At 39.3% G+C, this 13,553-nt stretch overlaps 1 protein-coding gene across 12 annotated transcripts in view; it reads left to right on the forward strand.

The window, feature by feature from the left end:
• The window catches only part of GREB1L (GREB1 like retinoic acid receptor coactivator), a 142,238-nt gene that overhangs the window by 105,092 nt on the left and 23,593 nt on the right, over positions 1–13,553 (forward strand). For all 12 annotated transcript variants that reach the window (XR_012659177.1, XM_075084794.1, XM_075084792.1 and 9 more), the window contains 8 exons: positions 57–383; positions 1,249–1,377; positions 1,967–2,101; positions 5,199–5,396; positions 7,281–7,461; positions 8,762–8,954; positions 10,220–10,353; positions 12,030–12,369. Coding sequence is in view for 11 of the 12 variants with exons in the window: in XM_075084794.1 (XP_074940895.1) it covers positions 57–383; positions 1,249–1,377; positions 1,967–2,101; positions 5,199–5,396; positions 7,281–7,461; positions 8,762–8,954; positions 10,220–10,353; positions 12,030–12,369 (1,637 nt within the window). In the remaining variant the exon portion in view is untranslated. The remainder of the gene's footprint in view (positions 1–56; positions 384–1,248; positions 1,378–1,966; positions 2,102–5,198; positions 5,397–7,280; positions 7,462–8,761; positions 8,955–10,219; positions 10,354–12,029; positions 12,370–13,553) is intronic.

Consider the following 13,553-nt stretch of genomic DNA (forward strand, 5'->3'; position numbering starts at 1 on the left):
TTCAATAACATTTTGATATGAGATACTGTTCTTCTGTTTGTTTGTTTTCAATGTAGGTCCTGACCAGATACCCCTGAGGGAAGAATTTGAGCAGATCATGTTGAAAGCTATGCAGGAGTTCACTCTCAGAGAGCGATCCTTGCAAATGAGCACACAGTGTATCTCTGTGTCACCAGGTCAACTCCCTTGGCTTGCTAGGTTAATCGCTAGTGTGTCCCGGGACCTCGTGCATGTGGTTGTTACTCAGAATTCGCTGGCAGAAGGCATCTCAGAGACCTTGAGGTCCCTCAATGAAATGAAACATCAGCAAAAGCTACCAGATTATGTAGTTGCCATTTGTGCATCAAAGATTAGAGGAAATGAATTCTGTGTAGTAGTCCTAGGTGAGTATATCTGCAGTGTGCTTCGAACACCAATGAAATTTTGCTGAGCTAATTTTCTCAAGTAATTGTTCCAGCTTTTAAATCCCTTTTGTTCTTTTTATTCTCCTTTGTATTGTTACACTGCAATGTCACAGTTTACTATTCCTCCATCAGGACTTGGAGTACTAATGTCCATGAGGACCTAGAAAAATAGCTGTATGCTAGTCATTGCAATACCCCTTGAGAAGCCTGAGGCTTTGTTGTTTGTGTGGCTACCTTAGAAAATATCTTGAAGTGTCCCAGTGACAAAATAGTCGGTTTGTCTTTCTCTATTTTGTGAAACAGCTGTGCTATTTCACATGACAATATTGGGTTGACAATAGTCTTCTGCAGACCACTGTAAAAGAGATCACGCTTTTTATCCTTTTTACTGTGTTGATTTTCGGATTCCGCATTGGTGACTGGCTGTGATGTTTGTGTGTGCATGAGTGTGCCTCAGTGGAAGTGAATTTTGACTAGTCATCTTCCCTTTGTAGGCAGATAAATCAGTAATGTCAATTGTTTACTTCTTTCCACACTAGAAAGAATTACTTTTTTGTATTTACCCAGAATCCCCCATTCCATCTAAGGTACAAATAATTATTTTGCATATCATTTGTCACCCAAGTGTGCAAAACTATGGGCAACAGCTTGCAAAGGATGTGCTACACTGATGTAACTAATGCTCCCATCACTAGCTAAATAGACTTGAGACTGTGTTCCCAGTCTACTGGGTAAAGGCATGACTGAAGACCAGCATGCCTCACACTTCTAGGAGGAAAAGGTTGTGTTGACAGTACACGGTATTAAAGATCGCTCTTGCTATTTTTTCCCCCCTTTTCTCCAGGTCAATATCAATCTAGGGCGCTTGCAGAAAGCACGCTTACCACCAGTGAATTTTTAAAAGAGATCAGTTACGAGCTCATCACAGGGAAAGTTAGTTTCCTGGCATCGCATTTCAAAAATACATCTTTAGGTGAGTGATCCTAGGAAACAGAAGTTCTAGCCAAGACAGTCATTCCCTTAGGGTTGGTGTGATCCCTGTTCAGCAGTTAAAGCGCACACGAATACAGCTCTGCCCTCTCTGCCAAGAGGCGTAATCTTTCCTTCTCTCCATTCACTGTGTGTGGAGTGTTCGTCTCCTTCACCCATGCAGTGTAAGTTACTCATCCTGCGGCAAAACATTTTTAACACTGTTTACACCACTGAATGTGACAGAAGGGCACCCCAAAGTGCATGAGTCTCTTCTCGTTTGCTGCTTTAGCACAGGTTTTAGAGGTTGTTTTATAGTGTGTTGCTTCATAGTCATCATATGTCACTGCTAGCTGCAAAAGCACAGAGCTGAAATAATTCAGCTGTGGTTTCTTTTATTGGAATTCATTCAACTGGCAAATCAGTAAACAAAAGAGAAAAATACTTTCCTTCCCGCACTTCCCTGTACCTCCAGCCCCTTGCCCCTTCGCAGATTCGACATCAGCTATGTGAGACCATGTGTGTATGTAATGTTCTACATCATTTGTCTGAAACGGCTTCCAGATAATTTGGTGTTTCTAATTCTTATCTAGGTGATGATTTGGACAAGCTGCTGGAGAAAATGCTACAGCAGCGAGGGGAAAGTGTCATTATTCCTTTTAATGGAGACATTAGCGAATGTGTCTCATCTCAGGAGGCAATTGCCATGGTTTCTACGCAAGAACCAGGTAATTTTTTTTACATGCAAGATATGAAGTAAGTGAGTAGTTTGTTAAATGTCAAAATGCACGTGTCTTAGAAGAGTCTGAGGACACAGCTGCAGTCAGTGTTCCAATCTTTAAATATTAATACTGCCATCTGAATGTAGCGATACAGCAGTCTCTCAGACAGAATATCTCTGTAATAACCTTCAGCAACATTTTTTCCCCTATGTTTTATAATTCCTAAGCTAAAATATGTGATCTTCTGTTCTGCACTAAGCAGAGTACAGAAGATGTTAGTTTGTAACATTGGCAGCGTGGACTCATCTCACCCTTTTGACCTAGAAAAGGAATGAAACCTTGGGCTTAAGGCAGAGGGGAACTGTGTTCTTGTTCTGATCTCTCCAGATGTCCTCCTGTATCTTAACTCTTGATATTCCTCACTTTCCACATGTAGAATGGTAATAATACATACTACACACTTGAGCCCTGAGGCTTAAACATTTAGGGAAAGTGTTTTAAGGTCGTGGACTGAAAGTGCTAGGCAAGTGTCATCTATAATTTGTTTATTTGACATGTGTCTTATTCAGTGTAATGTGTAAGATACTTAGGTGCAAAAGATGAGCTAGGATTGCCTGTCATAAATGCTAATTATAATTTTATCATTTTGGGATTCTTTCATTATTCAGAGTTTTAAACATATTTTCCAGTAGTGGTAAAAGATACATTGAGCTGCTGTGAACACAGATTCTTTTAGGTCTAGTATCAAAGCAAATTCAACCACCGATAAAGCTTTTTCCCTGTGAAAGAAAGGTATGCTCTTGACTCACATGAGTTAGCTTCAATTAATCAGCTCAGTGTTAGATCTAAATGAACACAAGGTGGTTTACAGTCTCCACATGGATCAGAGGATCCAATTAGGAAGGCTGCCAGGTACTTTGTTCTGGCACCCCCAGGAGGGCAAGTCTTGAGCTTCCTCACAGGATTAATCTGAAGGGAGAACAATCTTTAGATTCTGTTATTTTTTGTTCTTACTATGTAATGATGTGCAGCAATGGTTTTTTAAACCTTCATGTTTTCTCAAACAATTATTCTGAGCTAGTTTTGTCTATACAATGATTGAAGCTACTGGGAATCTGCCTGAATTAAAAAAAAAAGAGGTAAGTCTCCTAGGCAGTGAGAGGGACCTTTCTCCCAAAGTAGAGCTACTGAAATGAACACTGAGGCAGGTTTGAGCAGAAGGTAGGCACACACACAAATACACATGTGTCTATATAAAACTAACATACCAGGCTTTCACCCCAAACACCTTCCAATTTTCATGTAAATTGCAAGATTTAATGAAGTGGCTTATTACTTCAAAAAGCAACAATAGCTCTCATGTATGAAATTTGCAGTAGTTTTGCATTTTTCTTTTTTTTTTTCCTGTAGGAATCTGCCCTAGGTAATTTTATGATAAGCAGTCCATTAATCGGAATTTATTTTTTAGTAGAGAAACTGAGATAACCAAAAATTGTAATGGCATTATAGAATCATAGAATCGTTAAGGTTGGAAAAGACCCTTAAGATTATTGAGTCCAACGGCTAACCTGTCACTGCCAAGCCCACCACTAAACCATATCCTTAAGCACCACATCTACCCTTCTTTTAAATACCTCCAGGGATGGAGATTCAACCACCTTCCTGGGCAGCCTCTTCCAATGTTTGACAACCCTTTCGTTGAAGAAGTTTTTCCTAATATCCAACCTAAACTTCCCCTGGTGCATCTTGAGGCCATTTCCTCTTGTCCTATTGCTTGTTAGTAGGGAGAAGAGACCGACCCCTGCCTCACTACAACCTCCTTTCAGGCAGTTGCAGAGAGCGATAAGGTCTCCCCTCAGCCTCCTCTTCTCCAGACTAAACAACCCCAGTTCCCTCAGCTGCTCCTCATAAGACTTGCTCTCTAGACCCTTCACCAACTTCATTGCCCTTCTTTGGACACGCTCCAACACCTCGATGTTGTTCTTGTAGTGAGGGGGAATTAAATTATATGATTTAATTTGATAACCTGCAAGTTGAAAATGTTCATGGGCTAGCGAAACATGGATTGCTGGGCATAGAATTTACCTGCTGGAAATATTGAAATATAGGAACATGATTTTTCTTTGAGGAAGAATGAATACTCTGGTACATGTCTGTAGAAAGCAAAGCTCCAGTCCCCCAGTTCTCTACAGCTAGTGTTACACTGACATTTATTAAATTCAAATAAATCTGAGACTAAAATTTTGTTAAAAATAAGAAACCTCCAAAGAAATAAATGACACTCCCTCCCAATAATTGAGATTTGTTATCTAGGTGTATTGCTTATCTTTCCTTCACAGTGTGTATTACTATCAGTCAGTATATAGACATACAGCTATTTCAGTCATGACATAGAGGGGCTCAGAGCTTCAGAGCAGAGATGATGTACAAAGGATCTCTCAACTGACCTGCTCTCCTCTTAGAGTCTTTTTGGCAGTATTATCAGTGCAGGCTCACTTTCCTCAGATTAATAGGTGTGTTGGCTCTCATCCCATCGTGCCCTGAGCGCAGTAACCTCAGCACCCCTGGCTGGTTCTCCCAGGAGTGACGGAGGGATGCTCCGTCATCCGGAGGGATGAGGAACTGCAAGTTTCAGGAGGAGATTAGAGCTGTGTGTGAATATATGTATGTACGCCCACAGAGAAAAGTTATATATATGTGTGTGTGTATATATATGCATGCATATTATGTATGTGTTGGTTCATTTAACAGAATGCATTTCATTGTGTTGGCATTGCTGTTTCCTTGGGTTGCACTGTGAAAAATGCTCCACTTAGGGCATTTAAAAAATGGGCAGTGCTGTACTTGAGGTCAGACATGTAATCGTGTTTTGATCAAAGAAAAAAGTAAGTTAACATCTGTGATCTGTATCCGGCTCTCCTGAGTGTTGGGATTTATTCTGATATTTCACTGGTGAGTGCTATTTTTTTGTTTTTGTTTTATTTTCTCCTGATAATAGAGGGTAGGCTGTTTGGAGGGTCATGTTTACTGGGGGGGGTGGGAAAGTAAACATGTTTCTTGTTGTGTTTTGTTTTGTTTTCTTTTTCAAACAAACACACTCTAGATTTGGATGTTGATACCTTCCAAATTTACCAGCCACAGCTTACAGTTGCCAGAAAGCTCTTGTCCCAGGTTTGTGCTATAGCAGACAGTGGCAATCAGAGCCTGGATCTGGGCCACTTCAGCAAAGTAGACTTCATCGTTATAGTTCCCCGTTCAGAAGTCCTGGTGCAGCAGACCCTTCAACGGATTCGACAATCAGGTAAAAGGGAGGGGAACGAAAAGAGACTGTTAAACCAAACTGTGTGATGTTATTAAATCATATCTGGTATAACGGGAGAAGTAAGTTGCTCCAACACATATTTTGCATGTCCAGTATTAGCTCCATTAGTTGGTATAATTGATGAGTTCTACATATCTTCCTTTCGTAAACTTCCATGGCCCAAGCTCTGCCATGTAACTGTCAAAAGAAATTGCCATATTCATGAAGGTCTGAAGAAGGTATGACCTGGAGAATCATTCAACTGTCAAGAGAGGGAGTGGATGAGCAAATGCGGCTGTTCAGATCTTTTATCCCCTACAGCTGTTAGTGCCATTTGTTTTAGGTACACATTTGTGCATGTGCTTTCATATGTATTAGCACAGATGTATGTGCAGGAAGCTCTCTTATTAGGTAGATAAATGAATAATACATGCACATTGGCACACAGTAATTGCCATATGATTCAGACAGTGAGTTTTCTTGCTTGGGGTTTTGTGTCTGACCATGGATGGTACCAAATGCTTCAAAAGGAACAAGAAAGGTTTAGTGGACAGGTTATGGAATATGTCCCCCTTGAGAGTGACCTCTGTTTTCCACTCTGTTAGTGACATATCCAGAAAAGCGTAGGAGTTTCTCTGTGGAGAAAATTACTGTCTCATAGACCTAAGGGCTATCTGTACAGACGTTTGGTCCTTTTTAGCTCTTGATCTCTGATATCTGGGACTATAGAAGCCCTTAGGATAGTTGTGTATTTAGGGTTTTTTTAATCAGCTGAATATTTGGGGTTTTTTCTGCCTTCAACTTTATCTGGTAATATCTTGTATTTGTACTTGAAAAACATGAATAGGAGCTTCTGGTGTAATCCATCTATGAATGGTTTTGGGTAGCTGTTGGCTTTTTTTCCTTCTTATTTTCTACTCTGAACTAAACAGTCCCACACTTCAATTGTGCGAATATGCCTTGATACTGCTTAATATTCTGGTCCATCTGTGTGGGTTTTTTTCTCTGCTTTGTACTATTTCACTAGTGAAATGAAAAGAATAAAATAGATTACCTGAAGTATGGGTTTCTTTCCCTTTCTAACATAACTTTATGGTTTTTTTTGTTTCATTCCTTATTTCTCCAGACATCGTATTTACTTAATTTGCTACTACACACTAATCCAGAGGTTTTCTGATACCTGTTAACATGGTTTCATGTTTATTTTACTTTTTTTTAAAGCAACGGTTTTTACTTTACTTTTTAAAATAATTTTTAAAATCATTAAGATGCAGGAAAATATATAGTTGATGCACCTTTCACAGTGGCTTATTGCTACTTCTTCAATTCAAATGGTGTTCAAAGCCATATACAGTACATCATGCCTACCTTATGAATATGATGGCAATCTATCATTGCAAAGACTACTACAGAGTAGTTGTATTGACACTAACATTGAAGTAGGGCATGAAAAAAACTATATGTAGCAAGAATTAGTTTTATATAAATTTATGATTATGGCAAAGGAAAGATGAGGGTAACTTTCTGACTCAAGCAGGATTAATATATTAGCTAAATGTGAGCAAGTTCGGCCTAGGATCATGGAGCATAGCCAACTGAGAACTGCTCTGGAAATTTTTGTGTATTAAATTTTCTTTTTCATTTTTAGTCATGTGAGAAGTCTTTGAAAGTCTTCAGGCACTTTTTTGAGGAAATCCAGAAGCCAAGAAGCACATTTCAGTCCCCATTGTGAGAGAAAATGTATTCAGATAATCTTCTTACTAGCATGTATCATTGATTTGGCGAAGTCCTGATATTGGTGGACGAGTGCCAACTTACCATTGACACTTCATTTTTGGATGCACTCAGAGGAAAAGATTTTTGTTGTATTCTTCTTTCTGACAGGTGTCCTTGTGGATTTGGGCCTAGAAGACAATGGAACGGCATATCAGAGAGCCGAGAAATACGTGGTTCGGCTAGACAATGAGATTCAAACAAAATTTGAAGTTTTCATGAGACGAGTGAAGCAGAATCCATATACATTGTTTGTGCTGGTTCATGACAATGCCCACGTGGATTTAACAAGGTAGCTGCTTCAATCTACCAAAGGAAAACCATCCTCTCCTAGTATCTTTCAGTTAGGTTTTTCAAAAGACTTAGTGACACCCGATGCTTTCTCTAGGCCTCAGGCGTTCTGTGCCTCAAAATCAGAAGTTATCTTTTTTGTTTGCCCATGATATTTGTTAATAAATTGTTTCAGTTGAAGATACGTGAGACTAGTTTCAGATTTTTGGATCTCTAGTAAGACTGTTTGTAGGGATAAGTGCTATGGTACTGAAGTCCAGCAAAAAGGGCTGAAATTTGTAGCTTTCTTTGCTCTCCTTGTCTTTTTTTCCTACTCCCCTCCTTTTTCTTGACTCAAACCCAAATGTCTTCCACATTCACAATCCACTCACGTTTTAATTAATCTTTTTATCTTTGATGCTAGTGTTGTTTTTACTATAAGAAGTCTTACAGACATTTAACTCTTTTCATCATCTGAAAAATGCCCTAGCTACTGTAAGAAAAGGATTTAAAAAACCAGCTGTGTTGAATTTGGTTAGTTTTAGGTCTGAACAGAACAACACATACACACATGTGCAGAAACATTTCTTCACAACTCTACTATGGAAAAAGAAAGAAATAAGTAAAGCTAATTAGTCTGCTCTTCTTCCATGAGTAAATTGAGGAGAGTAATCTCAATGTGATTTAGACATGGTGTGTAAGGCTGTGGGATTATTTGAATATCAGAGTTGTAATAAAATACTTTTCTTGAAGGACAGCTGAAAATAGACAAAAGCAACATTCTTCCTACCTTATCCCCTGCAACACATTTTTATTACTGTCTTTGCTGTACACTGAATTTGGAATTCCTGAATATTCTGGACACTAAGGTAATTGCAGAATCAAATTGCAGACAGAAATCAGAACATCAGGAGAATATCAGGTTCCCCAGTCTTTTAGGCTAGAAAATCCACTAGATTTTGTAAAATTTTTACTGTATCCTAACCCCACAGCTCATGGAATAGTTTATCAGTGAGCGGGGTTTCATCAGCTTTGGCTTATTTTTTGTTTCTTCCATCTGATGTTCTTTTAAATTGGCACACTAATTCACCTTCTCACTGTCAGAAAATTTTGGTCCTCTATTTAGGTTTTTTTCCCCCCATTGCCTGAGTCTACCCACAGAAAACACCTAAATGGTTCTGACATCTTTCACCCTTCCAAGGAGGTTTTTGAGCTGTCATTCTCAGTGCCATGGTCATTTGGAGATTTTTCTGCAGGAGGAGAGTAAGCCATTGAATCTCAGGATGTCAGTAAGGCAATTCTTTGCATTCTTATTTCTGCAGTGCCATTTCAAGTTCCCTGTCACATGGTGAGCCTAGTCATGGTCTGGCTGATAGAGTTATTAATTGCAGGGAGGTCCTTGAAGCATTCAACCTCCTTGTTCTTCAGGTCAGCTCTTTTCCTTATGCCTTGCAAACGCAGCAGTCCAGGATCAGCTCTAGCAATGAGGTACATTGGATACAATTTGACACTGTGGTAAGTGTTTAATTGTTAATTTTAACTGTGAATTTTAATGTGGACTTCACACCTAACATAATCTAGCAGATGTGTATTAAAGAAAAATATTGGAACAGAGCTCTTTCTCAGTTGGAGTTTGTTCTCTCAGGCTCCAAGTGCACAGCCCTGGGATGCTGATGGTAGAGGCCCAGGAACTACACATTTTTCTTTGTCCAGTCATGTAATATGAGAAATTACTTTCTACGCTCTGCTCAGACAAAGCTATGTAGACATGCCATAAAGCTCTGGAGCTGGCCTTCTGTTTTCAAGCAGTCTGACTTTTGACTGGAAGTTATATGTCGCATAGCCTGTCAAGTCTGTTCATTACTTCTCTGGTACTAACAAAAGTTGTGTGCTAGGTTAATAAGTTATGGTGCAGTAGATCCTATCGTCATGCAGAGAAGAGGTGGGAAAGGCCTGTTGGACATTCTGCACCATTAGCTTTTATTCACCATTTCAGCCACCTGATTTTCTCCTATTCCTCGTTTGGTATATTTATAGAAAGTTTGACTTTACTGTGTTGAGTGGACCATTGGTTTCTGTAAAATGTCTTAAAGTGGTAGCTGTAAAAGAATAGTTAAAGTCAAACAAACAGAATAGTGGAAATGGGAGAGTGAATGAATATTCAACGTTTGCTTTTTGGTTGATTGTTAACATCGGCCATTGTGGTCACCTTCTGTAAAATGGCCTAGATAATTTTTTTTTCCCAAAAGTAAAAAATCAACACCATTCAGTCTTACAATTAAAAAAATAACTCACAAAAAAAGGGGAGACTGTATGTGATTACTTACGTTCCTATTGATTACTGGTGATGTCAAGATAGTCAAGAAGAATTTTGGAAATTAATAATCCTTCTGTTTTCAGGTTCTGCTTTAAATAGAAATGAGATAATGGTTGTCAGTACATACCAAGTCAGAGACAGGGAGTCAGAAAATAATTAGCAGGATTCTAGAAACCCCCTGCAATCACATAATATAGGAGATATATTGAAAAATTTGCAAGGACCTACACCTGTCTTTCCTAGCTGTAGACAAATAATAAGTTAAGTAAGAAACAATATTATATACATTATATACATATTATTGTATTCTTTGAAACAAACAAATAGCATCGCTGAGGGAGAATGAATGAAAAGAAAGGATACTTTGCTTTGGAAAATACTTTCGGCTTATTTTTTAAATGACAAAAGAAAACAAAATTGGTTCCAGTTTTCCTTATGTTTTTGCTATCTCTGTGTGGAACAGGATGAAGCAGCAAGTGAAGACAAGCTGTACTTTGGTCTGAATGAATACAGCAAATCCCTCCAATGGGGAGTCACAAGTCCCCTTCTGAGATGTGATGAAACCTTTGAAAAAATGGTCAACACACTTTTAGAAAGGTAAATAGTAACATGGGAGCTTGGGATTCTGCTTAACTGAGATTTTAAGCCAACTTTCACAGAATCACAGGTTGGAAGGGACCTCAGGGATCATCTAGTCCAACCTTTCTAGGAAGAGCGCAGTCTAGACAAGATGGCCCAGCACCCTGTCCAGACGACTCTTGAAAGTGTCCAATGTGGCCGAGTCAACCACTTCCCTGGGGAGATTATTCCAATGGTGACTGTCCTCACTGTGAAAAATTTCCCTCTCATGTCCAATCAGAATCTCCCCAAGAGCAACTTGTGTCCATTGCCCCTTGTCCTCTCCATGTGAATCCTTGTGAAAAGGGAGTCTCCATCTTCTTTGTAGCTGCCCCTTAAGTACTGATACAAATAATATGGTCAGTTAATCTTAATAGGTCAGTTCTTTAAGATTCTCCTAGTCTTTCTGACCAAGTCCAAAGGAAGAGATACTGGTCCCTGTTGCTCTCTTTCTGCTCTTCAAATATGGATGGAGAAAAGGATGAAGGATTAATGCATCTGCAAGTATTGCCCTGATGTGGGGCTAGGATAAGACTAGAAACTGATGGGAGGTGAAGCTTTACCTTGGAGCCAGGATATACTTTTGCATCACAGTTTATTGGTTTAGCCTCTCTTTCGAGAAACTGGTTTATTCCATCTGGGTGGGTGAGCCATACAAGCTTAGAAGTCCAAAAACATTGCAGGCGTTTTGGTATTATAAGAAAGAGTCCGTTTGTTTTAGCATCAGAAATACAGTTGTCACTTTTATGGGAGGAAGAGTAAAAGGTATTTTAAAACTGTATTGATTTAATGACAGACTTATGGTATACAGAGCGAGCTACTGTACCTACTGGTTAAATCAGACATAAAACTTTATTCAGATGGATCCCATATCATCTATTAAATTACTCAAGAAAGAGACCAGAGAAATTTGGAAATTTTATTTGTTTTAGTCATTTGGACTTCTGTGGCGCAGCACTAGCACTCAAGGCATAATAGTGTAGGTTTTTTTCTGCATTATGATGGCGAGTGAACTTGTGGGCAATGTCTAGAAATGCAGTGCTTTTTTGCTTGAGTAGGTTTTAATCTTTTTTTTTTTTCTTAGCATTTTACTTTGTAAGTTCATATCTGTTGTCACAGCAAATAGCTGTAATGAGAGAGAGAGAAAGAAACACTGGCTATGTAAGTTAAAGGGCAAAACAGAAGTTCAGATTTGGTTCAGAATCCCCATTGATAAGTCTAACTTTCTGGTGAGTGGGTGAGATGTGTGAAATTATTAAGTACTTCATAAGAAGCAGTGATGGACCTCCAAGTTTGTAGAAGAAAAAAGCTTGTGGACAGCATAGCAATTATTAGCCTGTGCTATGGATCTGAGATGATCTGTATCTCCATACAGTTAAAGATCTTTAGCTGAAATTTTGGGCCAAATGAAGATAACAGAAGTTTATAATTCCTGTTACTTGCACACAGGACTTGGCTGTTTACCTTCTGCATTTGACACGTTATATTAATTTACTTAAACCACAGTTAGATTTTGTGCAAAATTATTGTCCATGAAAATCAAAGGCTACAGAAAAACCAGTCACTTCTTTACCACATGGTCCTGTTTTTTGGCTAATTTTCAGACGTTGCTGTGATTTTTGCATGTGCTAACGCAGAACTGTATCTCCTTGAAGGTACCCCCGGCTGCACAGCATGGTGATTCGCTGCTATCTTCTCATTCAGCAGTATTCCCAAGCTCTGATGGCTCTCACGACCATGGCCTCACTGAGAGATCACAGCACACCTGAAACGCTCAGTATAATGGATGACCTTATCACTTCTCCAGGAAAGGATAAGAATGGCTGTGGCCACATGCTCGTCATTAGGGTGCCATCTGTGCAGCTAGCCATGCTGGCCAAGGAGAGGTTACAAGAAGTAAGAGACAAGTTAGGTCTGCAGTATCGTTTTGAGATCCTCCTTGGGAATCCTGCTTCAGAGCTTACTGTCGCGAAACACTTTGTGACACGGTTGAAGGTTAGCAGAAACGAAATATTTCTTTGCATGCCCGTTGCAGTCACCTCACTGTCGCACATGTTCTGTGTTCATTCTCACATGTTTATAGGTTAAATATTCTACAGGAAAAGAGTGCATGTTCTGTGTCTGTCTCCATGGAAGTTTCCTGTACTTTTGATGAGTGTAAATGATTTAGAAACTTGGAAGAAAATTGAATTGTTACTGGCCCATGAAGTCAAACACTGGATGTTATCTCTCTTGTTAAAGTTGAACAACAACATGAGTCAGATAGGTTTTGTCTCTGAATCTCAGAAAGCAGAGCTCCGATCTCCTTAGGCAAACTAATTCTTTTCACCAACTTATCTGTCTAGTGTATCTGTTGTTTGCTGTGTCCATCCATCTTCTGCTCTTCTGATAACTGGTATTCTGTTTGTCATAGACTTCTTTTCTTAAACCACTGCAAGCTGAAAGCCTCTTCTGCACAGCATGTATGCACCAAGCTAAACTTTTGCATTGATTTATAAGAGCATGGTTCAACTAGCCAAGCACAATTCCTGAATTAAACTCACCGTGTTAAACAAAGGGAAACGCATGGCCTGCCTTAGGTACCAGCCTGAAAGTAATACTGGTTATCTGCCCTGATCCTTGCTCTAAGTCTCACAGACAGATTAATTTTCTGTTTCTACTGTGAGTTGTACAGTGTATTCAAAACTACACAGAAAAGGAATTAATTTTGTGAGTCTTTCTTAAAGAGCTTGCCTACAACCATAAGCAGATAAAATGTCCTTTAAAACAACTACCACCTCTGCTTCTCAAACCATGTCTGCAGCAGGAGAGGGAACAGAGGAAGGTAATGGTCATAAGGGAGAAAACCACGTGTGAGACAGATAGCAGCTCTGTGCTGCTGGGTTGTTTTTTTTTTTTTGCTAGGCAGTAATTCCAACCTTAAATCATTCTGGAGTGTGAGTCCTGTGAGGGCTTCTTTGTGGCCCTCTGCCATAAAGGGTTGCAGCCCTTACACATTGCTGGCGCAGCCTGTGAGGCCTTTGGTGCAGATCAGGATTGAGTGTGAAAGCTGTTGCAGGTGAATATCCATGTAGCTATTGATCTGGAATAGAAGAATTTGATCAGGCAGAGAAGGAAAAAGCTTCTAAATAATTCTTTTTCCTAATATGCTTTTTTGGAGTAAACAAAGATGTAGGATT

The sequence above is a fragment of the Phalacrocorax aristotelis genome, chromosome 2 (genome assembly GCF_949628215.1).
Source record: "Phalacrocorax aristotelis chromosome 2, bGulAri2.1, whole genome shotgun sequence".
NCBI lineage: Eukaryota > Metazoa > Chordata > Aves > Suliformes > Phalacrocoracidae > Phalacrocorax > Phalacrocorax aristotelis.